Source organism: Antedon bifida, chromosome 10 (assembly GCF_963402885.1).
Source record: "Antedon bifida chromosome 10, ecAntBifi1.1, whole genome shotgun sequence".
Taxonomy (NCBI): domain Eukaryota; kingdom Metazoa; phylum Echinodermata; class Crinoidea; order Comatulida; family Antedonidae; genus Antedon; species Antedon bifida.
Genome location: NC_136235.1, coordinates 18,973,946 through 18,998,296, shown reverse-complemented (window position 1 = coordinate 18,998,296; position 24,351 = coordinate 18,973,946). Strand labels below are relative to the sequence as shown.

Below are 24,351 nucleotides of genomic sequence, written 5' to 3'. Positions count from 1 at the left end.
AAGCAACAGAAAGTAAACAGAAAGTAACAGAAAGCAACATTAAGAAACAAGAAGTAACAGAAAGCAACATTAAGAAACAAGAAGTAACAGAAAGCGACATTAAGAAACAAGAAGTAACAGAAAGCGACAGGAATTAACAGAAAGCAACAGGAATTAACAGAAAGCAACAGGAAGTAAACGGAAAGTAATAGAAAGTAACATTAAGAAAAAAGAAGTAACAATAAGTAAACGGAAAGTAACAGAAAGCAACAGGAAGTAACAGAAAGCAACAGGAAGTAAACGGAAAGTAATAGAAAGTAACATTAAGAAAAAAGAAGTAACAATAAGTAAACGGAAAGTAACAGAAAGCAACAGGAAGTAAACAGAAAGCAACAGGAAGTAAACGGAAAGTAATAGAAAGTAACATTAAGAAAAAAGAAGTAACAATAAGTAAACGGAAAGTAACAGAAAGCGACAGGAATTAACAGAAAGCAACAGGAATTAACAGAAAGCAACAGGAAGTAAACGGAAAGTAATAGAAAGTAACATTAAGAAAAAAGAAGTAACAATAAGTAAACGGAAAGTAACAGAAAGCAACAGGAAGTAACAGAAAGCAACAGGAAGTAAACGGAAAGTAATAGAAAGTAACATTAAGAAAAAAGAAGTAACAATAAGTAAACGGAAAGTAACAGAAAGCAACAGGAAGTAAACGGAAAGTAATAGAAAGTAACATTAAGAAAAAAGAAGTAACAATAAGTAAACGGAAAGTAACAGAAAGCAACAGGAAGTAACAGAAAGCAACAGGAAGTAAACGGAAAGTAATAGAAAGTAACATTAAGAAAAAAGAAGTAACAATAAGTAAACGGAAAGTAACAGAAAGCAACAGGAAGTAACAGAAAGCAACAGGAAGTAAACGGAAAGTAATAGAAAGTAACATTAAGAAAAAAGAAGTAACAATAAGTAAACGGAAAGTAACAGAAAGCAACAGGAAGTAACAGAAAGCAACAGGAAGTAACAGAAAGCAACATTAAGAAACAATAAGTAACAGGAAATAACAAGTAAATAAGGAAGCAACAGGAAGTGAAGAAACAAGAAACAACTGGAAGTAAAAGTACCAGAAAGTTAAACAGAAAGTATTAATCACTGCAATTTATTCAGACATTATCCTAATAAAAGTTATATTACATATTATTATTATTAAACAAAACTACAGTATGTTAGTTTACAATCACAGCAGGCAGACAATACATTCACAAGCAAAAATAAGACAATAAAAAGCAAAGTAAACCTTTTCGGGTTCTTTCATCTGAAAACCAAATGAACATTACATTAACAATCCAAATAATCTATCTAATTCACTGTCTCTCCATTATGACTGAATGTTTTATTGAAAAATGTTCTTAGAATGCTTTTTATTTCATTACACTTTCTTGGTAGCTGTCGGAGAAATTACTCATTGCTGAGGAGGTTGTGGAGTTATTACACACACAGTACATTTATGTAACATTTACCTCAAAATAAATTATAATTTAAAGACACTAGACCTACATTTTTTGCATTATTTTTACAAAACATCAAAATTGAAGGGATAGTGTCTTTAAATATATTATATTTATCTAATAGTTTAAAAAATAATAGACGAAATAACAGACTTACCGTTGCCATGGCCAATGCTAATTCTGCATCATCATCTCCATCATCAACTTCTTTCTTCTTCATTAGACCTTTAGCACCAGATGCCATTTTCTTGAAGCCTTTCATAGTGGCCACTTTCAGGTCAACTTTTGGTTTCTGTGGTTTATTAAACTCATCAGCATCATAAACTATAAATCAAAATATGGGAAGGTAAAATTACTTTTATGTCCATCTCCAAGAATCCAGGAACCCAATATTTTCTCCCAAAAAATTGAGATTATAAAAATGCGCAGTAACAATAATATGTTGTTATATAGTACTGTACGCTAAGCGCTTCACATTTTGATTTTTAATCAAACATGTATGGCATCACACTTCCAAAATGTTGCAGCTAGTAATCAGCGCAGTTTGTGCTTTGACATGCAGGTACCCATTTGTACACCTGGGTGGAGAGCGGCAAAGTTAAAGTGTCTTGCATAAGAACATTTGTATTACGACAAGAATCGGACTCCCGATCTTGTAGTCCACAATTATGATGTATTTCCGTGTAAACTCAACAGAGGTATATCTGGCATAGTGATAGAAATATCTTCCCACAGGATTACAATGGGAGACTGAATGTATTTAAATTTTTACAGATTAACTGAAATTAAATATTCCCCAACAATTGCTTTATTCAAAGCTAGATATTAATCTCATTTTTTTCACAAATCTAAACATATTTTTTTTCTGATTTATTTTGTATTTAAGACAAGACCACAATGAAAAACAGGTTTTCTTTTACCTGACTGTTTAATCCTGTATAAAGATGTTGTTAAATAAAAAAAAAATATTTTGGCATACCTGATCCACCTTCATCTTCACCAAAGTCTCTGTCGTCAAGACCACGATGGTCAAACTCATCAATGTTCTCCAGATCAAAGTCAGCATCATCAAGAGCTTCTTCTGCCTCATCTTCACTACCTTCAGCATCCTAAGAGATATAAACAAAATATTAAAATGAACACATATGAGTTTTGCTTACATAATTACCACCAAACTTATTACAATCAATAGGCTTATTAATGTGTGTTTTTGACATGAAAACAAATCATGACATCTGACAGGATTAAAGTACAGTATTTTTAGATGTTTGTAAACTACTGTAATTGATGGTCCAACAAAATCAAGAAAAATCACTTGATACAAACATTTCCCAATCAAATTCATTAAGCCAATTTTGTGATGATCAAGACATGGTTAGGTGATTGCTGATGAAATTTCATCATCTTTTTGACCTAAAATCAACCAAATTGCGTCAGACTCTAGAAAAATAAACTTAAATTTCTTGCATTCGCTCAGGACTGTATAATTTCAGAGGTTAAGGTAATAGGTAAATCCAAATCTCTTAAATACTATACTTAAACTAAACCAAAATAAGTGATTAAACTTACCATGTTCATCATTTTCTTAGTTGCAAAATACCTAGACCACCAATCTAATTGAATCTCCTCTTCCTTATCTTTGGCACCTCCATCCCCTCCAGCTGCTGGTGCAGGAGCTCCCCCTTCACCCCCTGCTGCGGCCTAAACAACAATTAGTAATAAATATAATTAAAATAATATCAAATACATCTTTTATATGTTAGTTTAAGTATCATAGAAACCCATTTATTAGTTGTGTTTTTAAAAGTTCTCTTTCCATAAAAGTTTTATTTATTTATTTATTTATTTTATTTATTCAATTTCCAGGTATACAAACAGAAAGAAACATATTCTATTAATTTGTCTTTACAGTATATTAGTTCACATCCAACTGTGGGAAATCAAGAATGGATTAAAAATGTATAAACCAACCAAACAATTACAATATTTGCATACAATTTTCTACTATATTCTGTATCTCATTGTAAACAAAATACAAAGAGTTTTAATTTAACTGTATAGTGTTTTTATGTGGGAACAATTTTACATAATAAGTTTGGATTAAGATATTGTAACATCATTTAACATAATGAAACATTTCAATTTATATAATCAATCATTATTGTATGGATTAATAAAAGTGACACAGTATGTCATTGGTACCTGTGAAGCTGGTGGAGCATCACCTCCTGGGGCAGTTGTCTGGCCTGGTGTAGGAGCTGGCCTGCCTGGCTCTTCAGGTGTGCCACCTTCACGGCCTTCCTCTGGAATCCCAATAGCAATGTCGTCGCCTATTACTGATTGCGCCTTGACGGACTCGGCCTTTATAGAGCCTGCTTTTATTGACCCATCTTTAATCGATTCAGCCGTTATAGACATCGCCCTCACAGACATTGGCTTCTCGGAGTAATGGCTTTTCATCGAGTTGCGTCGTGAAACGTTATTATTGGATATCACATCCACAGCTAAGTTGTCAATACCCATATGTACAGAAACCTATAAATAATCCAAACAAAAAATATTTTAAAAATGTATATATGACTTTTTAAGAAAAATAACAAAAGATTATATTTTTTTAAATAATTTGTTGGTATACTGAATTTTCATTTGTTTCAAATATAGAAATTACTTATTGTATATGTTGTAAATTTCATACGCATTTAACAGCGAGTAACTGATCGCCAATAACAGGATGGATAAACTATTTAATAATTTATTGTGCTTATAAACTAAGTCTCATTTGAGGCTTAGAGTATGGAGTTTGAAAGAGTTGTGAGTTACAACCCTGGCACTAGGTCAGGATTGAACCCTGGACCTCGGGATTGGAAGGCAAGCATGTTAACCACATTTGAGAGTACTATTTTTTGTTTGTCGTTTGGATATCCTATGATATTACCTGGTCGCTGATGATACCGTTCGGCGGTCCATTTGCTTGCGGAATCAACAACTGTGTATCATCACCATTCATGATCGACCCATTCTGTGAGGGCACTATTGATCCAGCACGAGATTGAATGCGAGAACCAGCACGAGATCCAGCACGAGAGCCTGCACGTGAACCAGCATAAGATCCACTACCGTCAACATTATCTATTTCAATGATTGCTAACAAACAAAAACAAACACAAGAATATAAAAACATTAAAAAAGTGTATACTAAATAAATATTTCTATTTAAAAATTCTCCATTTAAATATATATTGTAAGAAATTGCCACATGAATATAAAAAAAAAGAATATTTAATTTATTCATCTGAATATGCAAATTAGATATTCAAGACTCATTTAATCAAATATTCATATTGCTTGAATTATATACCACATGCTAAAATTTACACCAGTTATTAAGTTTTTAATTAGCTTTCTTTTAGATACCAACTAGCATTACATAAGAAAAAATATACAGTATTTAATAGTATGCAATAAAGTGTTTTTAATTAGAGATGGTTTGAAAGAAGGTAAAATAAAAGAACAATGCTATAGCTATGGCTGCATGGTTAAACACTATGTGGAAAAGTGTACCAATACAGTGGACAGGGTTAGAAAATAGTAAAACCAGGAGGGTTAACAATGATACCTGCTACTCCCCCTTCCTCAACATTTTCCTCTCCTTCAAGTATGGCTGATAAAGAGAAATAACAAAACAATTGTTCACTATAAAAAGTCCTGTTAATATAACTAAAAATATTGATATTCATAAATATAAACATATATTGTATTCATTCATAAATTACCTGGTTTCTCCGGTTCTGGTTTAACCATCTTCACTTTATAATTGGCAAGAGAGTTGACCACATGAGTACCCACCAATGTGTAACGTCCAAAGCTGCGACAGTCTACCACTCGAATTGTTAGAGGTGGACAGTAGATTTCGTTTTCTGGAAGGTCCTTTGGGAAAATAATTTCAATTGAATGTTTTGAATTTAAATCATTGAAAGCATATCCTACATAAAATGAATCTCTGACTTAAATTAAATTTCAATTTATATATATACGCTGGACGTATTCAACCACATTGTTCCAGTTTTTAAATTGACACTTACCACGTCTAAAAATTTCACATTATCTGTAAAATTTGGATTTTTGTTTGCATTGAAAATGACGGATGATGAAATGATATGTCCAGCACATTCTATGTCTACTTTAGGCCGGTCAACTTTGGTCAATTGTAGCCTCTTCATTTCACGTACACCCCAGAACATGAGCTTTTAAAAAAAAAGTTTAAATGAAGATTTTAAACACTGTTTTTCTAAAACTGTAAAAGATAGGAGGAACTGTGTATTCACAATCAACAAGAAATTCTTAAGGGGAACAATCGGCCATTCACTGGTATTCTATGAAGCTCTGTCTACACTATCAAACTTTATGTGACAAAAAAAAATGTATATATATGGACATGATGATGTCATATCACTACCATATTTGGGCATATCACTACCATATTCGGGCACATCACACTTTTTTTGTCTAGTTGATAGTGTAGACAGTTGCAGCTTGTAACAATTGTTTAAAGCAAAGTAACTATATCAAACTCATCTTATATACTCTAACAACAATAATAACAAGTCAATACTTACTTCAATTCTAAATCGGGACATGACAGGTTTGATTTCAGTAGGCACTGGCATAATAGGGCCCTTTTTGGAACCCATATTAGGAGGGGCTTCAAGAGCAAGTACACCTGGTGGTACTTCACCCTCTGGTGTTAACTGAAAGTATAAAAAGAAAATTTGTAATTTTGACTTCTTTACATGAACCATGTGAATGCTTCCAACAGAATTTCTAAAACTCTGTCTACACTATCAAACTTTATGTGTTTAAAAATGATGTGCCCATATATGGATATGATGTCATATCACTACCATATTTGAGTATATTACTACCATATTTGGGCACATTATTTTGTCAAACTAGTTTGATAGTGTAGACAGAGCTTTAGTATTTCAAACTATTGTATGATTTTTATTTGACCTTTAACCTACCTCAATCATTTCTAATGCACACAGTATTTCACCTGCCGGCGTTTGTCCACGATATATATTATACCAAGCCAACATAGGAGGAAACCTTGGTTTACAGTACACGTCGTCTGGGAGCTTGATAACGGGTTTAACTAATGCACGTCCTATGAATTCTGTTCCGCCCTATAAAAAAATAAACTCGCGTTGAAAAATACAACAAGTGTTGTTTATCCTTTATTGGTCTTTACACAAAATTCAATTATTAGTTATATTATAATTATTGCATTATTGTTATATTATTATTGTTTTAATGGCAAATAAACACCAGTAATGTCAGGTACATTTGAGTTGTTTACAACCATTTTCTGGAGATGAAACATGAACACTTCTAAAACACCTTTGGGTTAATAACCAAAAGATTACAATTTTAATGATTTTATTGGGAAAAAGAAGAAAATCAGAATTCGATTTCGACACAAATGAAAAGTATAATTGTAATTGTACCCCTAGATCATGATCAAACACTTCCACCGCTATGGTGGGCGGGTCCTCCTTTAGGTCTTTCTTGTTGCCATAGATCGTAACTTGTTCAAAAAGTAGAAGTTCATCCCAAGTTGGTGACAGTGTTTCTTCAATAACCTTGAAAACAAAACAATCAGAAACATAAAGTTTATGTGACAACAAAATATGTGCCCATATATGGAGATGATGATATCACTACAATATTTGGGCACATCACACTAAGGGTGTGTTCATACAGAGGTGAGGGAGCATTACCTGTGATTCTCTCACTTGATCTCCAAATATAACTCTTGCGAATGGATCTGAAAGACCTGAATCGTCTGAACCAATAATACTCCTTGCTTGGTACATGTGACAGCGTAACTGAAAGGTGCGTTGCACTAATGGATTGAAACAAAGAAGTATTAAGCTCTGTCCACACTATCAAACTTTATGTGACAACAAAATGTGAAGGGGGTATATATGGAAATGATGATGTCATATCACTACCATATTTAAGTATATACCATATTTAGGCACATCACACTTTTTTTGTCAAACTAGTTTGATAGAGTAGACAGAGCTTTAGTAATGAAAAATTATAAATCTTTTAGGAAAGTGGTTTTTTCAACAAGGTTTTAGTAATCTTGGGCAAATTAATTGATATTATTAGAAAATGTTGATATGATTTTTTTGTTTGTTTTGTTATTATTTGGTCACACAAAAATGTGTTATTTGTAATTAAATCGATCATAACATTATAGTGACATTAAGAAATGTTAATAATGTAATAGTCTTTCAACATACCTTTGTATGTGATAAGCATTGGAGGTATTCCAGAAGGTTTCATAATAGCCTTTACATCTTTGGTTTGTTCAAAGCCTGTTGGTAGGCCTTTCATGACATCACGGCGGTGCTTGTTGAGGCCTAACCATAAGTACACATCAAGCTTTGCTTGTACTGCCCAGCCTTCGGGTCCAGATGCTTTCTTGCCTGGTAGCTAATATTTAATTAATTGCATTTTAGAATTATAGAATTAACAACAAAAATTGGGGAGGATGTTACAAATTTTTCAATGACATGGTTTTTAATAGCAAAAGCCGCGCAAAAAAGGACTCTAAATATTTTGACATAACATAACATAGAGAAATACAGTAAAATATTTATTTTGGCAGAATATTTATTGACACTTGTCTATTTTCCTAACTGTTTTTGTACACCAAGAAAATAAATTAAAGTTTGGCTGTGTCATACTAACCCTTAAAAATACTGTGTTGATTTTGCCGCACATTTCTCCCTTTTCTTCGCCAACTACGGAAAAAATTAGTTTTCTCGAAGGGATACGACAATAGGCTGTGCGTTTACCTCCACACAACATCCATACAAACAGATCTGGCAAACAGTGTTGTGGCTAAAAAACAATGAAACGTTTAATGAACCTTGACCTATTTGGAGAATTAACATTTTAAACATACAGAGGCTCATATTTTTTTAATATGAGCCTTTATATAATGCAAAATAATGCATTGTTGTACTCTATTATTATATTTTATGATATGAAACAAAGATACAGCTAATATGAAAGAACCTGATAATGACGACATCAATGATGGTGAAAATGATGATGACAATGAAGTTGACAATGAGGATAGCAATGAAGTTGACAATCATGATGACAATGATGATGGCAACAAGGTTGACAATAATGGTGACAATCATGATGGCAATGAGGTTCACAATGATGATGACAATGATGACGACAATGAAGTTGACAATCATGATGACAATGATGACAGCAACGTTGACAGTGATGATGACAATGAAGTTGACAATCATGATGACAATGATGATGGCAACAAGGTTGGCAATGAGGTTGACAATCATGATGACAACAATGATGATGACAATGAGGTTGGCAATGAGGTTGACAATGGCAACGAGGTTGACAATGGCAACGAGGTTGGCAATGATGATGACAATGAAGGTGACAATACTGATGACAGAAATGATGGTGACAACGATGACAATTATGATAGTGACAGTGATAATTAAAAGCTCATTACCTCAGCAGCAAGATGTTTTATTCGTTGCAGGAGAGATTTAGCAAGTTTCATCTTTTCCCTCATCTCCATTGCAGATGGTTTTCTGAACTTATCTAACCGCATCTTTCCAACCTTTTTTCGTAAATGGTCCTGATCAAAAAAGCAGATTTTAGCAATTTGAATTAACTTCAATTGTTAATAATTACAGATAATTAAAATAATAACTGCTTTTCAAAAGAAACTATAAAACTTGTTGCAAAAGTTGTTTCAAGATTTCAAATTTCAAAATTCAAGAAAGTTAGTGCATATAACTAATTTTATTTTTGCAACTAATTTATATGTATTTTTATACTCAATCAAGAATCAAGTCCGTCCCATACTACTACTACTACTACTACTTGACAATGAAGATAGAAATATCTATTTCACATAAACATTGTTTACTTTAGGATGAGATGAGAAAACATAACTGATGTACACACATGTACAGAAGAAGAAAAAGGAACATTTAAAACTAAGAAATATGTTAAGAGAATGTTGGATAACGACAGGAACTGACAGGTTATGACCATTAAAAGAGAAGAAATGTGCAACATCTAGCCCACTTTACTTTTAAATTAGCCCAGGTGTTGAAAACCGTGAATATATGGTGCCAATGTCCACCTGTACTGGTATCAAAAGTAACATTAATTTCTCTTTATTATTCATAATAATAATGTACAATAATTTGAGTAACTCAGCGGGGCATGGTTAGTCCTTTCATAACATTGTATTATAGGTTATACTATGTTAGCAGTGGTGTAACGGCTATGAGCGCTCACTGGCTAAACACAGGGGTCCCTGAGCTTATGGGGCCCCTGAGCAGTGCCCAGAGAAAAAAAAACAGGCATTAAAATATGTCGGGAAAGGCTAAAAATGCCCGAAGCCTCAAGCGTTGGAGGGCCATTTAGGGTTCATAAACCAGGGGCCTCAGGCCTCTGCGTTATGCCACTGTATGTTAGACATGAAAAAGCTAAAGCATGTTTGAATCACTCATATTACCATAATTACATTATGTTAGTATGTTAATTGTTTTGCTCCTAATAAATTATAAGAAATCAATCCATTCCATGTTGTCAAAGCCTTTAGTACATTTAACCGTGCATTATTATATGATAGACATAGAAAGAGCCAATGCATGAATGAATTTGGATTTGTTAGAGAAATAATCACTCATATTAATAATGGTTATGCCGTGTTAGTTTGTCTGTGATTGCTACCACTAAATGATGCCATTATTTCTACCACCTTTAATGTTTTATCTTCTTTCTCCATCCTGTGTACATCGTCTGCATTCTTTGCACCTCTGTATACTACCAAATTTGTTTTTTTAACAATCGATAGCTTTTTTTACAAAAAAATAATAAATGGTAACATGCTATTGTAAACTAGGAAAATCATACATGGCTGTTAGTAGGTGGGTGGGACAATGGAAAAAAAATAATACAAGTTTATAAAAAGGTGTATTAAAGTCCTAATACTATCAATATTAAAAGGGTTGTTTTTTTTTTATAATTCATACACATCCAACAGCGAGTAACTCGGCAATTACAGGATGGATAAACTATTTTATCATTTATCATGCTTATAAACTAAGACTAAAAGTCTCATTTGAGGTTTAGGGAGTCAAGTTGAAAGAGTCATTACAGAGGACCTTGGGATTGGAAGGCAATCATGTTAACCACCAAGCTACAGCTCCACTACAAATCTTTTAATCTTTCATACATTTTCCCACTTTTAATATCTTAAAACTTATTAATGGATGTTGTAATATAATAAATACACAGATGCAACAAAGAAAAAATGTTTTTTACATTTAAAAATAACACAAAGTAATATAGGAAACAATAACAGAGGGGTTATTTTGATTAAACAGAATGTCTGTATTTAGCACTATATGTTGCATGCTTGATCTCAAATTCGAAATGCTCTAGGTAATCTTTCATGGCCAAACTAGCATAACAAAATAATAACAACAAAACTTAAAATTGTTAGTTTTAATGCTGAACTTAGCAAGTTATGTAATAACTGTTGATGAGTTTAGTATGGATTTAAAAAAGGTCTTATAGGTTGTAGTTTTTCTTACCACTTCTCTAATAAGCATTTTATTTCTTTCTTTGTCAAGCTTTGTCTTGCCTGCAGCTGAGCCTCCACCTGTTCCTTTTGTAAGCTTTGAATAATTCCTATAAATAAAGTAATGTTTTAGAAGAACTTGCATGCGATCTAACACAGACAGTCATTAAACTTTTTTGTCAGGTTGGGCAATTCTACTACCATACTTCTTTCAATCCAGAATTCAACTATTATTGACATTCCAGTACCGCTTATTTTGGTTCAAAGTGAAAGCTCAGTCGAGATGTTTCGATACAATATTATTATATACTGTATATAATAGCAGAATGGACAGAACAAGACTAGTGAATCAATGCAAAATACTGTACCAAATATGGTGGTGATATTCCTAAACATGGTAGTGATATGACATCATCATGTCCATATATGGGCACATCACATTCTTTTGTCACACAAAATTTGATAGTGTAGACAGAACTTTAAATCTACTAGCATTAAAAATCGTAAGAATTAGTTTATTTACATCAGTCCTTCAGCAAATTCCAACATGGTTCTTTTGAATGGGCGATCTGGTCTGGGCCTATCTCGTACTATTCTGTCATTCACCTCACCAAGACCACTTTCCTGAAATGTTACATTTGATCATTATTATTGCATTTAATTATCATTACAGCATGTACACATAAAGTAGTCTTGTTAAGTAACTCAGGCAGTCTGAGTTAATCCTGACCAAGTCAGGCAGTCTGAGTTAATCCTGACCAAGTCAGGCAGCCTGAGTTAATTCTGACCAAGTCAGGCAGTCTGAAAAAATCAGGCATTCTGAGTAACTCAGGCAGTCAGAGTACAGTCATTCTGCAATCAGAACAAGTCATGTAGACCAAGAAAGTCAGGCAGTCTGAGAATGTAAGCATCATTTCGAGTAACTTTGAGAAAGTCAAGTAATTCAAGGTATTCATATTGAGTCATTCATTGTGAGTACATCAGATAATGATATACTCACAAATTTATCAGCAATTTTCGACAGAATATTCATGTTATAGAATCGTCGTCGATGGTCTTCTTTAGGAAAACGAAGGAAGACAACAGGTTTTCTCTCTTCATATGGAACGTGATAGTAGTTCTTGTCTTTGGTTTCAGGCTTGATAGGAAGTGTTGTAGAAACTCCAGCTTTTTCCTCCGCCATTCTGGCTGCCTGCTGCAGTAACTGAGTTTCATCATCATCATCTTCATCACTGCTGTCATCATTTTGTGGTTTTGAACTTCGGTTACTCTTGCCATCTATTTGGTTACCATGGACACCTGTAAATATTTATGTTATAAATATTAATATTAGTATTATTATTATTATTAATCTTTATACTGGGTAGCCTCTTCAATCAAACACTGTTCTCTCAGAGGGCCCAGTGCATAGTACTATGATGAATATAGAAATTACTATGCGACAGATATGATAATCTAATCTACTTAAATGTTAAACAAAACAAATAATGAATGTTTTTATTTTCATGGAATGGTACAAATAATTTAATTCTGTGAAATATGTATATATTCCACTTTATCTTTCAACTCATGAATTATTTGTACCATTCAACTCCTAAACATTCATTATTTGATTACTATGCAACAGATAACTATGCAATATGATAATTAATATGTATGTGTTGTAAATCGTGCCTAACTTAATGTGCACAATACATGGATGTGGAGTTAAAACTACCCAGACAGAGTAGAGAGATAGAGATCTATAGCTTACCAATTGAGAATTCAAATGATATAGGCTTGTTACCACAACCCATATCAATCATAGAGGCATCAAACACACTGGCAAAGAAAAAGAAATCCTCTCGCTTTCCTGCAGCATTCTGTAAGAATAATAAAGCAAATTATTCAAATTTACAATTACAGTAGAACCCCAATTAAAAAAACTGCTGGACCAAAAAAAACACCAATATGGTTGCCCCATGAATATAGGGCTGTACATACAGCCACTCAAAATGGTAAAATCAGCACTGTGGTCATATGTTACAAGAGTTGTCAAAACAATATGGATTATCTGATAAAACTCCTAGAAAGTAGAAAACCTTTCAACATTTTTCCCCTGACTGTCAATATAGAGGTGCCCCAAAGGAGTTACAGTATATACATAAAAGGGGCTCAGTCAGCGAACAATTTCAGTAACCCAGGCCAAAGTCAACGATCAAATAATAACAAACTCACCTCTGATATTGGCAATGAAGGTTCCACTTCAACACTGATGGCGCCAGACTCGGTTGAACTGTCAGTCATTTCGCTTTTCATGGCAATTAGCAGACGACCTCGATATGAGCAACCTTCGCCAACACCCAGATTTAGAAAGCTATTACTGTCCATACTGGAGAACTGTCTGGTTGATCCATAGAGGTTTACCCATGAAGGACCATATGTTGGTAAAAACCCTATGGTTAGAAATAATATTTTTTAAATATTAAAAAGGAATTGAAAATTCAGAAAATTTATCATAGTACCATTTTGGACAACCCTTACTTAAAGGGGACACTTTGTTTGATAGTGGTTCTACTATATTATATTTTGTCATCAAAGTTGTATGGGCAGCTATATTTTACTTTTTTGTACGTAATAATTATTATGTTATGTAAGTAATATGTAACTCACTTAAAACAACTCTTTTTACAGAGGTGAATGAATGAAGATGATGATTCATGTGATGTACCCAAACTTGTTCATTTAAAAGTTTTAATTTTTTGGATCTACAATAAAACAGTGAACAAAGTACGATTTCATAAAACAGACAAGATAAAAGATGAGAAGGGAACACTAACCATCAGGTCCATCACAAGATATCTTTGCCAAGTCGATGTATGTTGTCCCTATGATGTCATCCATCATGCTGTCTTTGTCCTTCAACTGGATCTTGATACGTCGACACAATGGTGGGAACAGCTCTTTAAACACAATCTGTTCATTCCAGTTTGGCTCGTAGCGATGCTTTTGTACTGAAGTCTTTGACTAAGTTAAAAAAAAAACATAAAAGACTATACAATAATATGAGACTCATAATCCATAATTTCTGGAATTAAATCAGTTTATCCATAAACACAACACTAGGTAAGGCTCTGTCTACACCATCAAACTAAGAATAAAAAAGTGTGATGTGCCCAAATATGGTAGTGGTATGACATGTCCATATATGGGCATATCACATTATTTTGTCATATAAAGTTTGATAGTGTAGACAGAGCTTAACTTTTTTATCTAGAATGTGATAATGGCACAAAAACTATCTTGAATTATTGAATCATTCAAAACACATTTATTTTTAGTAATTTTTAGTATATTAAAATAAATTAAAACACTTACAATCTGTCCTGCAAATGTGACCTCTACATAAGGGTCAACAAGGTCACTGAGCTCACCAGTAAACACTTTCTTGACATTAGCCAACATGCCAGAGTTCATAACGGGTAGGTTCTCTGCCTTGTATACCTTTACATAAAACTTAGCTAGTTGTCTATCTGGTGATACACCCTCTGGTAAAAATAAGTTGCTGAAAAAATAAAGTATATTTGGCTGCACTATTCAATATATTTCTGGCAAAGATTAAATAAAAATGCTGAACAGAAACAATGTGCTGTTTCTGAGAAGTATGAAAGTTGTTTGGTTTGGTCTATGTTTCGTATTATTAAATAACATTATAATTGTAACACGGTTTTAAGGAATACATTTTTTTTGGAACTAAACTTGATGTAGTAGATGAAAAATATATACTCTTATCACTCCTAGAAAATTGTGGGTGGAAGACCTAATTCATTTCTCACCTTTCTATGTCATCATCCTGGTCATCATTTCTGGCTTTAGGTGTTTTGACCTGGTCTCCTTTGCCCAACACTGTAATATCTAGTTTTACATAACCCTTTGGCCCTCCGTTTACGTCTTCTGGGTCAATCATAATAGCCCATTTGTGATAATAACAGTGGTCTATAATATAATACATATAATTCAATTAGTGTTGTATTTCAAATTTCATATAAACATTTTTAGTTCTAATACAAAACTTTAATTAGACAATTTAAAAACATGTTTATATATAAGAATTATTTTGGTCTCAAAACTGGTTAAAACCTAAAGATTTCTTATTTCACGATGATACTATTGAGCATAAAGCTCTGTCTACCCTATCAATATGTCCATATATGGACATGATGATGTCATACCACTACCATATTTGGGCATATCACTACCATATTTGGGCATATCACTACCATATTTGGGCATATCACTACCATATTTGGGCATATCACTACCATATTTGGGCATATCACTACCATATTTGGGCACATCACACTTTACCTGGTGCATAGTAAATAGTTCCAACATCAAGTTTGAACATGCCTATAACTGTTCCGGAACGCAGAATGTTTCTAGAATGGAGCGCCTGAAAACACAGAATAAAAAATGATGAAATTATATATTCTCTTTCAACCCTTGAATGCATGTACTTATTTCTAATAAAGAAGAAAAAAACATTAATTAGTTGTTAACAATTTTTAAACCAAGAGTTAGACAAAACAGATTCTCCACATAAATTAAAACACATATTGTAGTACTGTACTGTGCTTTATGTGTTAATTTACAAAATTTATTTAAAAAAATATAATTTTCAAACAGTCAGATATTGGCAATAAATGTTTACATTATTTCAATTAAAGATAACTTTACTTACAGTAACTTTAACAATTTTGTCAAACATCATTAGTGGCGCCTCAACAAAATCGAACACAAAAAGCTGTAATTAAAAGGATAAGTTACTACTGTATCAATTGTTTTATAAAAACCAAAACAAAAATATATTTGTTATAATTTATAATATGGTTTGACCAGATTTTGTGTTTGATAAGTGGAAGGGGAAAAAGTAACACAAGTTAAACAGAATGTAATTGGACAGCTTCTGTAACTGTGACATACACTGAAGTCACAGTACTAGAATTAAACTGGTGAGGTACAAGAAACGCTATCTCTTGAGTCCACAGTAGGCTTTGATATTTTAGCAGTTTTTAACCTTCTTTTAGCCTATTTTAATGATGATTTTATTGAAATATAAATGATAAATATTCAAACGGTAATTCTAAGATCAAAATTATAGTGGTTGTTTTCTCAAGAAGTGTTCATGAACTAACCAAATGTACTGGTGACTGACAGCGAATATTTATGACCAATACTGCAATTACATACCTCATCCCAGAATGGACAATTTGTGGATTCTTTGACACTTGTGTATTTTTTCTGATCTCCAACTTGAACGCATACCACTGGATCGATGTTGAGACCAGCTAAGTTGCGGGCTTCCAACACTGTTACATTAACCTAAAATATACACAAAACTATTCACATACCTGACATTTTTTATTTCAAATTTAAAAGGCTCTGTCTACACTATCAAACTTTATGTGGCAAAAAAATGTGATGTCTCTATATATAGACATTATGATGTCATATCACTACTATATTTAAGAATATCACACTTTTGTGAAAACTAGTTTGATAGTGTAGACAGAGTTTAAAACTAATATTGTTTCATACCAATATAGCTGAACGTTTATGTTAATGAATGTGTACCTGGAAATCCTGTGGTTTGAGTGCATAAACTTCACCTCCTGGTGGCGCCTGTTTCTTTACGATTGGAATCTCTTCTACCTCACTGGCAATAGAAGATGTATCATCTGGTATCATCCCTTCCATTCCTAGACCAGCCTCCATCAAGCCTGGGTCTGAGTAATAACTCCCTAAAATTCAATAAACTTTATTTTAATAAAATTGGTCAGCTTTAATGAAAAAAAGGTAGAGAACCAAAGGTTTGTATAATTGTATTGTGCCAATATTAGTAACCGACCGACATAGTGACCTGTAGAGACGCGTTTGCACACAACTAAAAATAACCATACTTAAAAACTTAAATTACCCAATCTACTTTCGTCTTGTCCACTTAGACTAGATGTGTCGTTTAAACGTCGCTTTTTCTTTCCTCTCATAAACTTTGTAATTGCACTCATCCGGCTAAAAAAAAAAATTAACAAAAAATGTTTTCAATTTAATTACAGTATTTCTTTTAAAACTTATTTTATTTAGTGGAATTAGTTGTTTTTATTTTAGGCACATTTCAAATCATGTTTATTGTTTTTGCTTATAAATTCCATGGTATTAAAAATCAGACTTTAATTTATATATTTACCGTAATCTCTGTGAAACATAAAATTGTCCTTGTATTACAGCATATTGAAAAAATGTAAATCAAATGTTTATTTAAATGTATTTAATGCAAATGCACCATCTGTTCTCAGCATTGAATTAATTTACATTATCATTTTTTAGAAAACAAATAAACAAAATAAAAATAATATTTTACAATATTTCAAACAAATATATAGTAATAATAATACTGTTTACAAATGTCTCATTTAAAGAAATCTATTTATAAACACAATAATATTATTACAATAAATATTAATTTTAAAAAACAGATGAATTTATTTACACTGTAAATACAACACAGATGAGAATTCAAAAATATCTAGAATTTATGAGGGTTCTAATCTAATGTATTCTAAACTGTACTTTATTTTTACAGTATTTCTACTAGAAATTGCAATACACAGTGACTGTAAAATGTGAATAATTGTACAAACACAAAATTAGCATAATCATATTGGATTATGAATGAATAGTATTAACAATTTATGAATATTGTTTACTGAAAATCATTGTTCATTTATCAAAAGAGCTATAATATTGTAATTTAAGCAATCACAATAAAGTGATGACCTTTTAAAGGCCAATGTTTATAAATTGATAATTTAGTACAGTATATTATTATATCATACCAAAGTTTTTTTAAAGCCTAGATTGTTTAAAGATGTATTGTCACCCTGAAAAATAATTGTTTACATTTTTTTTTTTGAATATAACAGTTATCCACTTTGATCAAAAATTGGATCCAAACAAAATTTATTTAAATGAAAAAACTGTAATTTACAGCAAAAAATGGTCAAATTGGCTGCCAGTCAATTGATTTTTGGTTGAATTTTACCATTTATTTTGTTATTGTATAAGTGAAAACATTATTTTTTGTCATTTTTTTTTCTATGGAAGTGATTAACTTGATTATAACTACAAAATAATCAAAGTCTGATTTAATTAATCTTCATTTTTCATGTTTTTGGGGGACATCTTTAAAACGAGCATGTATACACACTAAAAAATAAAATACAAAAATTCTGGTCTAACCTTTTTCTTGAATTTACACTGTACATTGAGGCAGTTTCACCCTTCATGTGTTGAAATGTTTGACTATACAAGCTAGGCTGGTACTGTCCATCTTCATCATAGGCACTTAGGTCATCCATAGAGTAGGAGGTGGGATATTCAACTGGTGCGAAACTGGTTGCCATCCAGTTGCCTACAGTGCCATCTGGAGCCTGGTACTCCAGATCAAATGATACTACAATCTACGATTAATTCATCATTCAAGACAATTTATTTCTACATAAATCTCTTAAGAGAAGTTAAGTCTTGTTACCGTAGGTCAGAGCTCAAAAATTCATCCTAGCAATTTGCTAGTTAGAGATTCTTCAAACTGCTATTTGAAAATTTAAATGCTAGATGTTATGCTAAAAAAAACTCAAAACAAAGGCACTCAATTATTTGTTTGTAGTATCAAATAATTTCAATAAATGCTTTCTTTATACTCATTTTCCTAGTTCTAGTTTTTACAACTAAAAGGGTTAATGCTAGTTTGGATAAAAAAGTAAACTTTCTTTTTATTTTTAACTCAAAGGGATTTGAGAATTGGAAAAATCTGCTAGTTTGGATGCATCCACCCCAGCTCATCCCAAATGCACTAATTAGAACAAAAAAATGGTTTTTAATTAGTGTCTACCAGAGATTTCGGAGAGATTTAACTGTATTTGGAGAAAATTTACGAAAGATATAATTTTGGAAATAAATGAAACATGCTTACGTCTGTGTTAGTATTATTTGCATCGACTAACGGCTCACTAATGCTCACATGACCTGTTTGTAGTATTTCTTGCAAGACCATCTGGAATCGACCAATCAAACGATTGCTTAGGAATTTGTTGAAGATGAACACAGAAACTTCAATTGTTTCGTTTGCTGTGATTGGCGAGCCAATCCCCCATTCAAAAACCTAAGAAAGAAGTTAATAGTTAAGTCAAGAGTTCTGAGGTTGACTTTGAACACCCATATGAGAGGTATTATACTTTACAAGTTGATGAGCTAAGTTAAGAATTAACCAGTAACAAATTGTTGAACTCACTGTGTTTAAAGGGGAGTTTCACTTTCATTTTTATATAGGCCTACAGTGTTTAATCATGGAGGATATATATATATCTCCTTCATCGTTTAATGTATGTAATAAAAAAGCATTTCTGAAATTCTTTTTTTTTTCAATTTATTTATTTCCTGAGGTTCAATTAAATTATAAGACTGAGTGGAGTTCCAATTTAAAGTATAACGTCAGGCAACTGGGTTTAGTTATGTTTATAAAGATGTTTATAAACTTTGAACTGTGCAGTGAAAATAAGAACAAGACAATTTTAAAGATTTAAAACTAGAATTTGAACTCAGATTGATGTAGAGTGCTTTATCTTAGACCACTATTATTCTAGGTTCAACTCTTTTGACTTTCAAAATTGGAACAGAATGCAAAAAAATGTGTAAAAACTCACCTCATCCCAAACAGCTTCAAACCCTGCATTTTCTATAACTTGTGTTGATTGAGTTACTCCTATTCAAAATAAAACAAAATGTTCATGTATTAAATTTACCAAACTTTTATTTATAATAATAACAGACACACACACACAGTGACAGGGGGTTGATAATGATAGCCTCATCATTGACATCATGAATGATGACAATCTTGTGTTGATTGCGTTACTCCTATTCAAAATAAAACAAAATGTTCATAGATTTACCAGGCAAAATACCATGCATTTTTATAGTATATTAATAGTGAAGTTTAGAGTTTGGTACTATAATAACAGTATATAACAGTAGACACAAGGTTCTTGTCCTTGTCAATAAGTTTTAAACATAGAATTTCACACACACGACAGTATTGATATGATAGTACCCCACCAAAAAAACTACACTATCTATCTTTGACCACACCAAATATTTGTTTGGCACAATTGACCTATACCGAAAGAATTTGTATTCAGACAATACATGTAGGTCTACTAATTTATGTATGGATGTGAAAAGAAAGTTATATTCAAAGCGTCGTGGGCACACACATACTGTAGTGACAGTGAGTGGGGGTTGATAGCCTCATGACATCATCATGACAAAAAAAATAATACTTTAACATGGATACCATATCATATAGCCTATATGATACATATTGGATTTGGACCCTCCTCTACAGCAGAGGGGCCAGGCTAGATCTCAACTACTAGGCCTAGTAGGGATGCCTCAGGAGCTAGGCCTAGCTAGAAAGTAGGCCCACCACACCATACTAACTAGGCCTAGTAGGCTAGGCTATCCCTTATTTATTATTTAGAAGCTAGCTGCCCTGGCCCCTACTAGGCCTAGCTAGAAACAGTAGCCTCGCAGGCTAGGCCTAGTCTAGTTAGTAGTAGCCTAGGGCATACTTTCCTTATAATCAGTGGTTAATTGAAAGTAACTAGTCCAAGAGCATTAGTTCATAAGTATAGGCAGACCCGGAAATTTCTGGTAACAAGCTAATTTTTTCAGGAAAGGTCGAGAACTATGATTGGAACATCATACTAAAAGTCCTGAAAAATCCTCCTTGTGCTCTCCGAGAAATCCAAGATGGCGTCCAAAATGGCTGCCATTTTAAATTGGTCTATAACTTTGTAACCGCTTGTCGTAGAGTATCGATTTTGGTGTCAAATAGTTCACAATATATACATTCCTATTTGCTCTAACAGAAAATTTTGTCAAAAAATGGCCGCTACTACAGTTTCTGGCAGTTTGACCTTTGACCTGGTCTTATCATATCTCGGTAATGGCTTGTCATAGAGAATTAAGATTAGGCCCAAATTGTTCAGAACATGCATATTTTTATTTGGTTTAATGAAATATTTTATCCCAAAATGACCGGAAGTGAGGTTATTGACCTCTTATTGACCTATTCATATCTCTTTACCGTATCTCAAGAAATATTTGTCGTAGAGCATTACTTTTGGTCATATTGTTTGGAACATATACATTTCTATTTAGTCTAATACAACAGTTTGCCCTCAAATGCTCGGAAGTAAGTTAATTTATTGAAAACTTAAAAAATCAAAGAGCTACATAGGCAGAGGATATGAATACTGTAGAAAAAATCTAAATCAAAGTTTTAACTCAGGTCTTAAAACATGTTTTGGGCATAGCACATCATCAGGTAAAGTGAATTGTTACAAAAAGAAAATATAAAGTCAATAAATTACAAAGAATAACTGTCAGTGGCTAATCAAAGTTGGTTAAGTAAACAAAAGACAATTGGCAAATACCTATGTACACAGCACATCCGACCATTTATATGCAATTTTGAGTTTCGTGCAAACGCGACTCTATTGCTCACTATGTCGGTCGGTAAACACTAACTGTACTCATATTCATATTTTTTCGTTATTTTGACACTGGATATTAATACTACAAATATAAATGTTTTTAAACATTTTTCAACATTTTTTTACCTTTCAGCAATTTCAGTTGGTTGGTCAGTCGGTAAACACTAACTCACATTCATATTTTTTTGTTATTTTGACACTGGATATTAATACTTGGAGGCAAATATAAATGTTTTTACAAATTTTTTTACATTTTCAGCAATTTCGGTTATTCGGTCAGTTGGTAAACACTAACCCATATTCATATTTTTTCGTTATTTTGACACTGGATATATTATTTAATACTTGGAGGAAATGTTTTTAAAAATGTGAACTTTTTTAAACATTTTCAGCAATTTAAGTTGGTCGGTCAGTAAACATTAACTCAAATTTACGCACGCGACTGCAGCCATGTATATGGCCTTGTTGACTTTGTAAAAATAATGCATTTTGAAACATTCCTTGATTTAAATGTTTGTTGTATGGCTTATTTATGATAAAAAGAGAATATACCCTAGGTATTTCACGTCAAACGCTCTTTACTTGGCATGCATAGACTTTCTTTTCCAGATTCAGATTTGATTTGGTCCTTGCTGAAATCTATGAAAAATAGATTGGAATACCCGGGCAATGATCCCGGTACCTCTCACATGCTAAGTGAGAGCTCTACCATTTGAGCTAGTCCCCCAGTTACATTAACTGTTTAAAGATGAAAAAGTATCGCCATATGCCCTATATATGATTTATTAAATATTGAAAATATGCAAAATAAGGGTCTTTAAATCACTTCAACATTGATCAGCAGCATTCTGTTACAGTCATTCATCATCTGATGTTGCATCTTCAACTTTTTGGTGTTTGTTGCTTCTTTCACATCATTATCATCATGTTCATCTGCATGGGTGTTGTTGCATGTTTGCCCAAAAGTTATGACGTTATGACGTTAGAGAACGTTCAATAGTGCATTCTCTTTTAAAACAAGGAATGACCTGGTTTTATGTTTCAAAATGCATTATTTCTACAAATAAAATGGTCTTTAACATTAAGTTTTTGACAATCCGGAGTATAATATATGCCATGTACATAGTTTTCCCTGCCAATTGAGCATTTCCATGCGAAATGTATATGACCTGAACATTTCATTCTCATACTCACAGTAGTCTATACATTTCCTAAATTACATAAAATTTCTACTTTTCTGAAAAAAAATAATTATCATAATTTCTATAATAAATAATAAAAATAACGACATGATTTCAACAAAAGCACTAATTCGCGTATGTACTGTAATGCGAGTTACAGACGAATAACGCATTTAAAATGTATTCATGACATCTACATATAGGTGACATTTTGTAGCAATAACTTTTCAACCATAACTAGTATGAGAATTTCAATTAACGTGTCCCTTTGTTCTATCGAAGTTAAATAAATAATTATTTTGGTTTTTTCTTGTATAGTTCATACCCTTATTACAGTAAAATTTACCCTCAAGGTTATTGTTGAAAATAACAAAACACTCTTCAACTACCCAATAAAATGTTGCAGAATAACCCATTTTTTTGTTTACTTAACCAACTTTGATTAGCCAATGACAGTTATTCTTTGTAAGTTATTGACTTTATATTTTCTTTTTGTAACTTTACCTGATGATGTGCTATGCCCAAAACATGTTTTAAGGCAGAGATAAAACTTTTAGATTTAGATTTTTTCTACAGTATTCATATCCTCTGCCTATGTAGCTCTTTGATTTTTAAAGTTTTCAATAAATTAACTTACTTTCGAGCATTTGAGGGCAAACTGTTGTATTAGACTAAATAGAAATGTATATGTTCCAAACAATATGACACCAAAAGTAATGCTCTACGACAAATATTTCTTGAGATACGGTAAAGAGATATGAATAGGTCAATAAGAGGTCAATAACCTCACTTCTGGTCATTTTGGGATAAAATATTTCATTAAACCAAATAAAAATATGCATGTTCTGAACAATTTGGGCCTAATCTTAATTCTCTATGACAAGCCATTACCGAGATATGATAAGACCAGGTCAAAGGTCAAACTGCCAGAAACTGTAGTAGCGGCCATTTTTTGACAAAATTTTCTGTTAGAGCAAATAGGAATGTATATATTGTGAACTATTTGACACCAAAATCGATACTCTACGACAAGCGGTTACAAAGTTATAGACCAATTTAAAATGGCAGCCATTTTGGACGCCATCTTGGATTTCTCGGAGAGCACAAGGAGGATTTTTCAGGACTTTTAGTATGATGTTCCAATCATAGTTCTCGACCTTTCCTGAAAAAATTAGCTTGTTACCAGAAATTTCCGGGTCAAACCCTAATGCTCTTGGACTAAACCTTTAAGTGCAAATACTAGGTTTAATGGCTAGTAGAGCTCTAGCTACTCATCATTTAAAGTACATTTCATGCTCGCGCGCACACATTTAAAAACAAAGCTGAACTTTGACCGAACTATTTACAATAACTTGTAATACTGCCAATATCCCTCGGGTGTTTACTTCAGCTATTTATAATTAGTATGCAAAATTAATAAATAAATAATTTACCTAATTAAA

At 32.5% G+C, this 24,351-nt stretch overlaps 1 protein-coding gene across 8 annotated transcripts in view; it reads right to left on the bottom strand.

The window, feature by feature from the left end:
• LOC144854286 (otoferlin-like) overlaps positions 1–24,351 on the bottom strand; it is a 43,819-nt gene that overhangs the window by 16,435 nt on the left and 3,033 nt on the right. For 5 of the 8 annotated variants that reach the window (XM_078712212.1, XM_078712215.1, XM_078712211.1 and 2 more), the window contains exons 2-34: positions 19,875–19,933; positions 19,145–19,333; positions 18,412–18,632; positions 17,090–17,184; positions 16,747–16,913; positions 16,363–16,494; positions 15,854–15,916; positions 15,481–15,565; positions 14,949–15,108; positions 14,491–14,677; positions 13,953–14,139; positions 13,351–13,568; positions 12,887–12,995; positions 12,134–12,432; positions 11,657–11,757; positions 11,147–11,243; positions 10,309–10,404; positions 9,043–9,171; positions 8,238–8,390; positions 7,787–7,979; positions 7,256–7,380; positions 6,983–7,117; positions 6,500–6,661; positions 6,095–6,226; positions 5,561–5,722; positions 5,252–5,405; positions 5,095–5,139; positions 4,414–4,622; positions 3,681–4,013; positions 3,048–3,179; positions 2,458–2,587; positions 1,636–1,802; positions 1,268–1,285 (exon numbers count right to left, since the gene is read on the bottom strand). In XM_078712212.1, coding sequence (XP_078568338.1) covers positions 1,268–1,285; positions 1,636–1,802; positions 2,458–2,587; positions 3,048–3,179; positions 3,681–4,013; positions 4,414–4,622; positions 5,095–5,139; positions 5,252–5,405; positions 5,561–5,722; positions 6,095–6,226; positions 6,500–6,661; positions 6,983–7,117; positions 7,256–7,380; positions 7,787–7,979; positions 8,238–8,390; positions 9,043–9,171; positions 10,309–10,404; positions 11,147–11,243; positions 11,657–11,757; positions 12,134–12,432; positions 12,887–12,995; positions 13,351–13,568; positions 13,953–14,139; positions 14,491–14,677; positions 14,949–15,108; positions 15,481–15,565; positions 15,854–15,916; positions 16,363–16,494; positions 16,747–16,913; positions 17,090–17,184; positions 18,412–18,632; positions 19,145–19,333; positions 19,875–19,933 — 4,844 coding nt within the window. The remainder of the gene's footprint in view (positions 1–1,267; positions 1,286–1,635; positions 1,803–2,457; positions 2,588–3,047; positions 3,180–3,680; positions 4,014–4,413; positions 4,623–5,094; positions 5,140–5,251; positions 5,406–5,560; positions 5,723–6,094; positions 6,227–6,499; positions 6,662–6,982; positions 7,118–7,255; positions 7,381–7,786; positions 7,980–8,237; positions 8,391–9,042; positions 9,172–10,308; positions 10,405–11,146; positions 11,244–11,656; positions 11,758–12,133; positions 12,433–12,886; positions 12,996–13,350; positions 13,569–13,952; positions 14,140–14,490; positions 14,678–14,948; positions 15,109–15,480; positions 15,566–15,853; positions 15,917–16,362; positions 16,495–16,746; positions 16,914–17,089; positions 17,185–18,411; positions 18,633–19,144; positions 19,334–19,874; positions 19,934–24,351) is intronic. The other 3 variants (XM_078712214.1, XM_078712217.1, XM_078712218.1) reach the window with 3 other exon arrangements.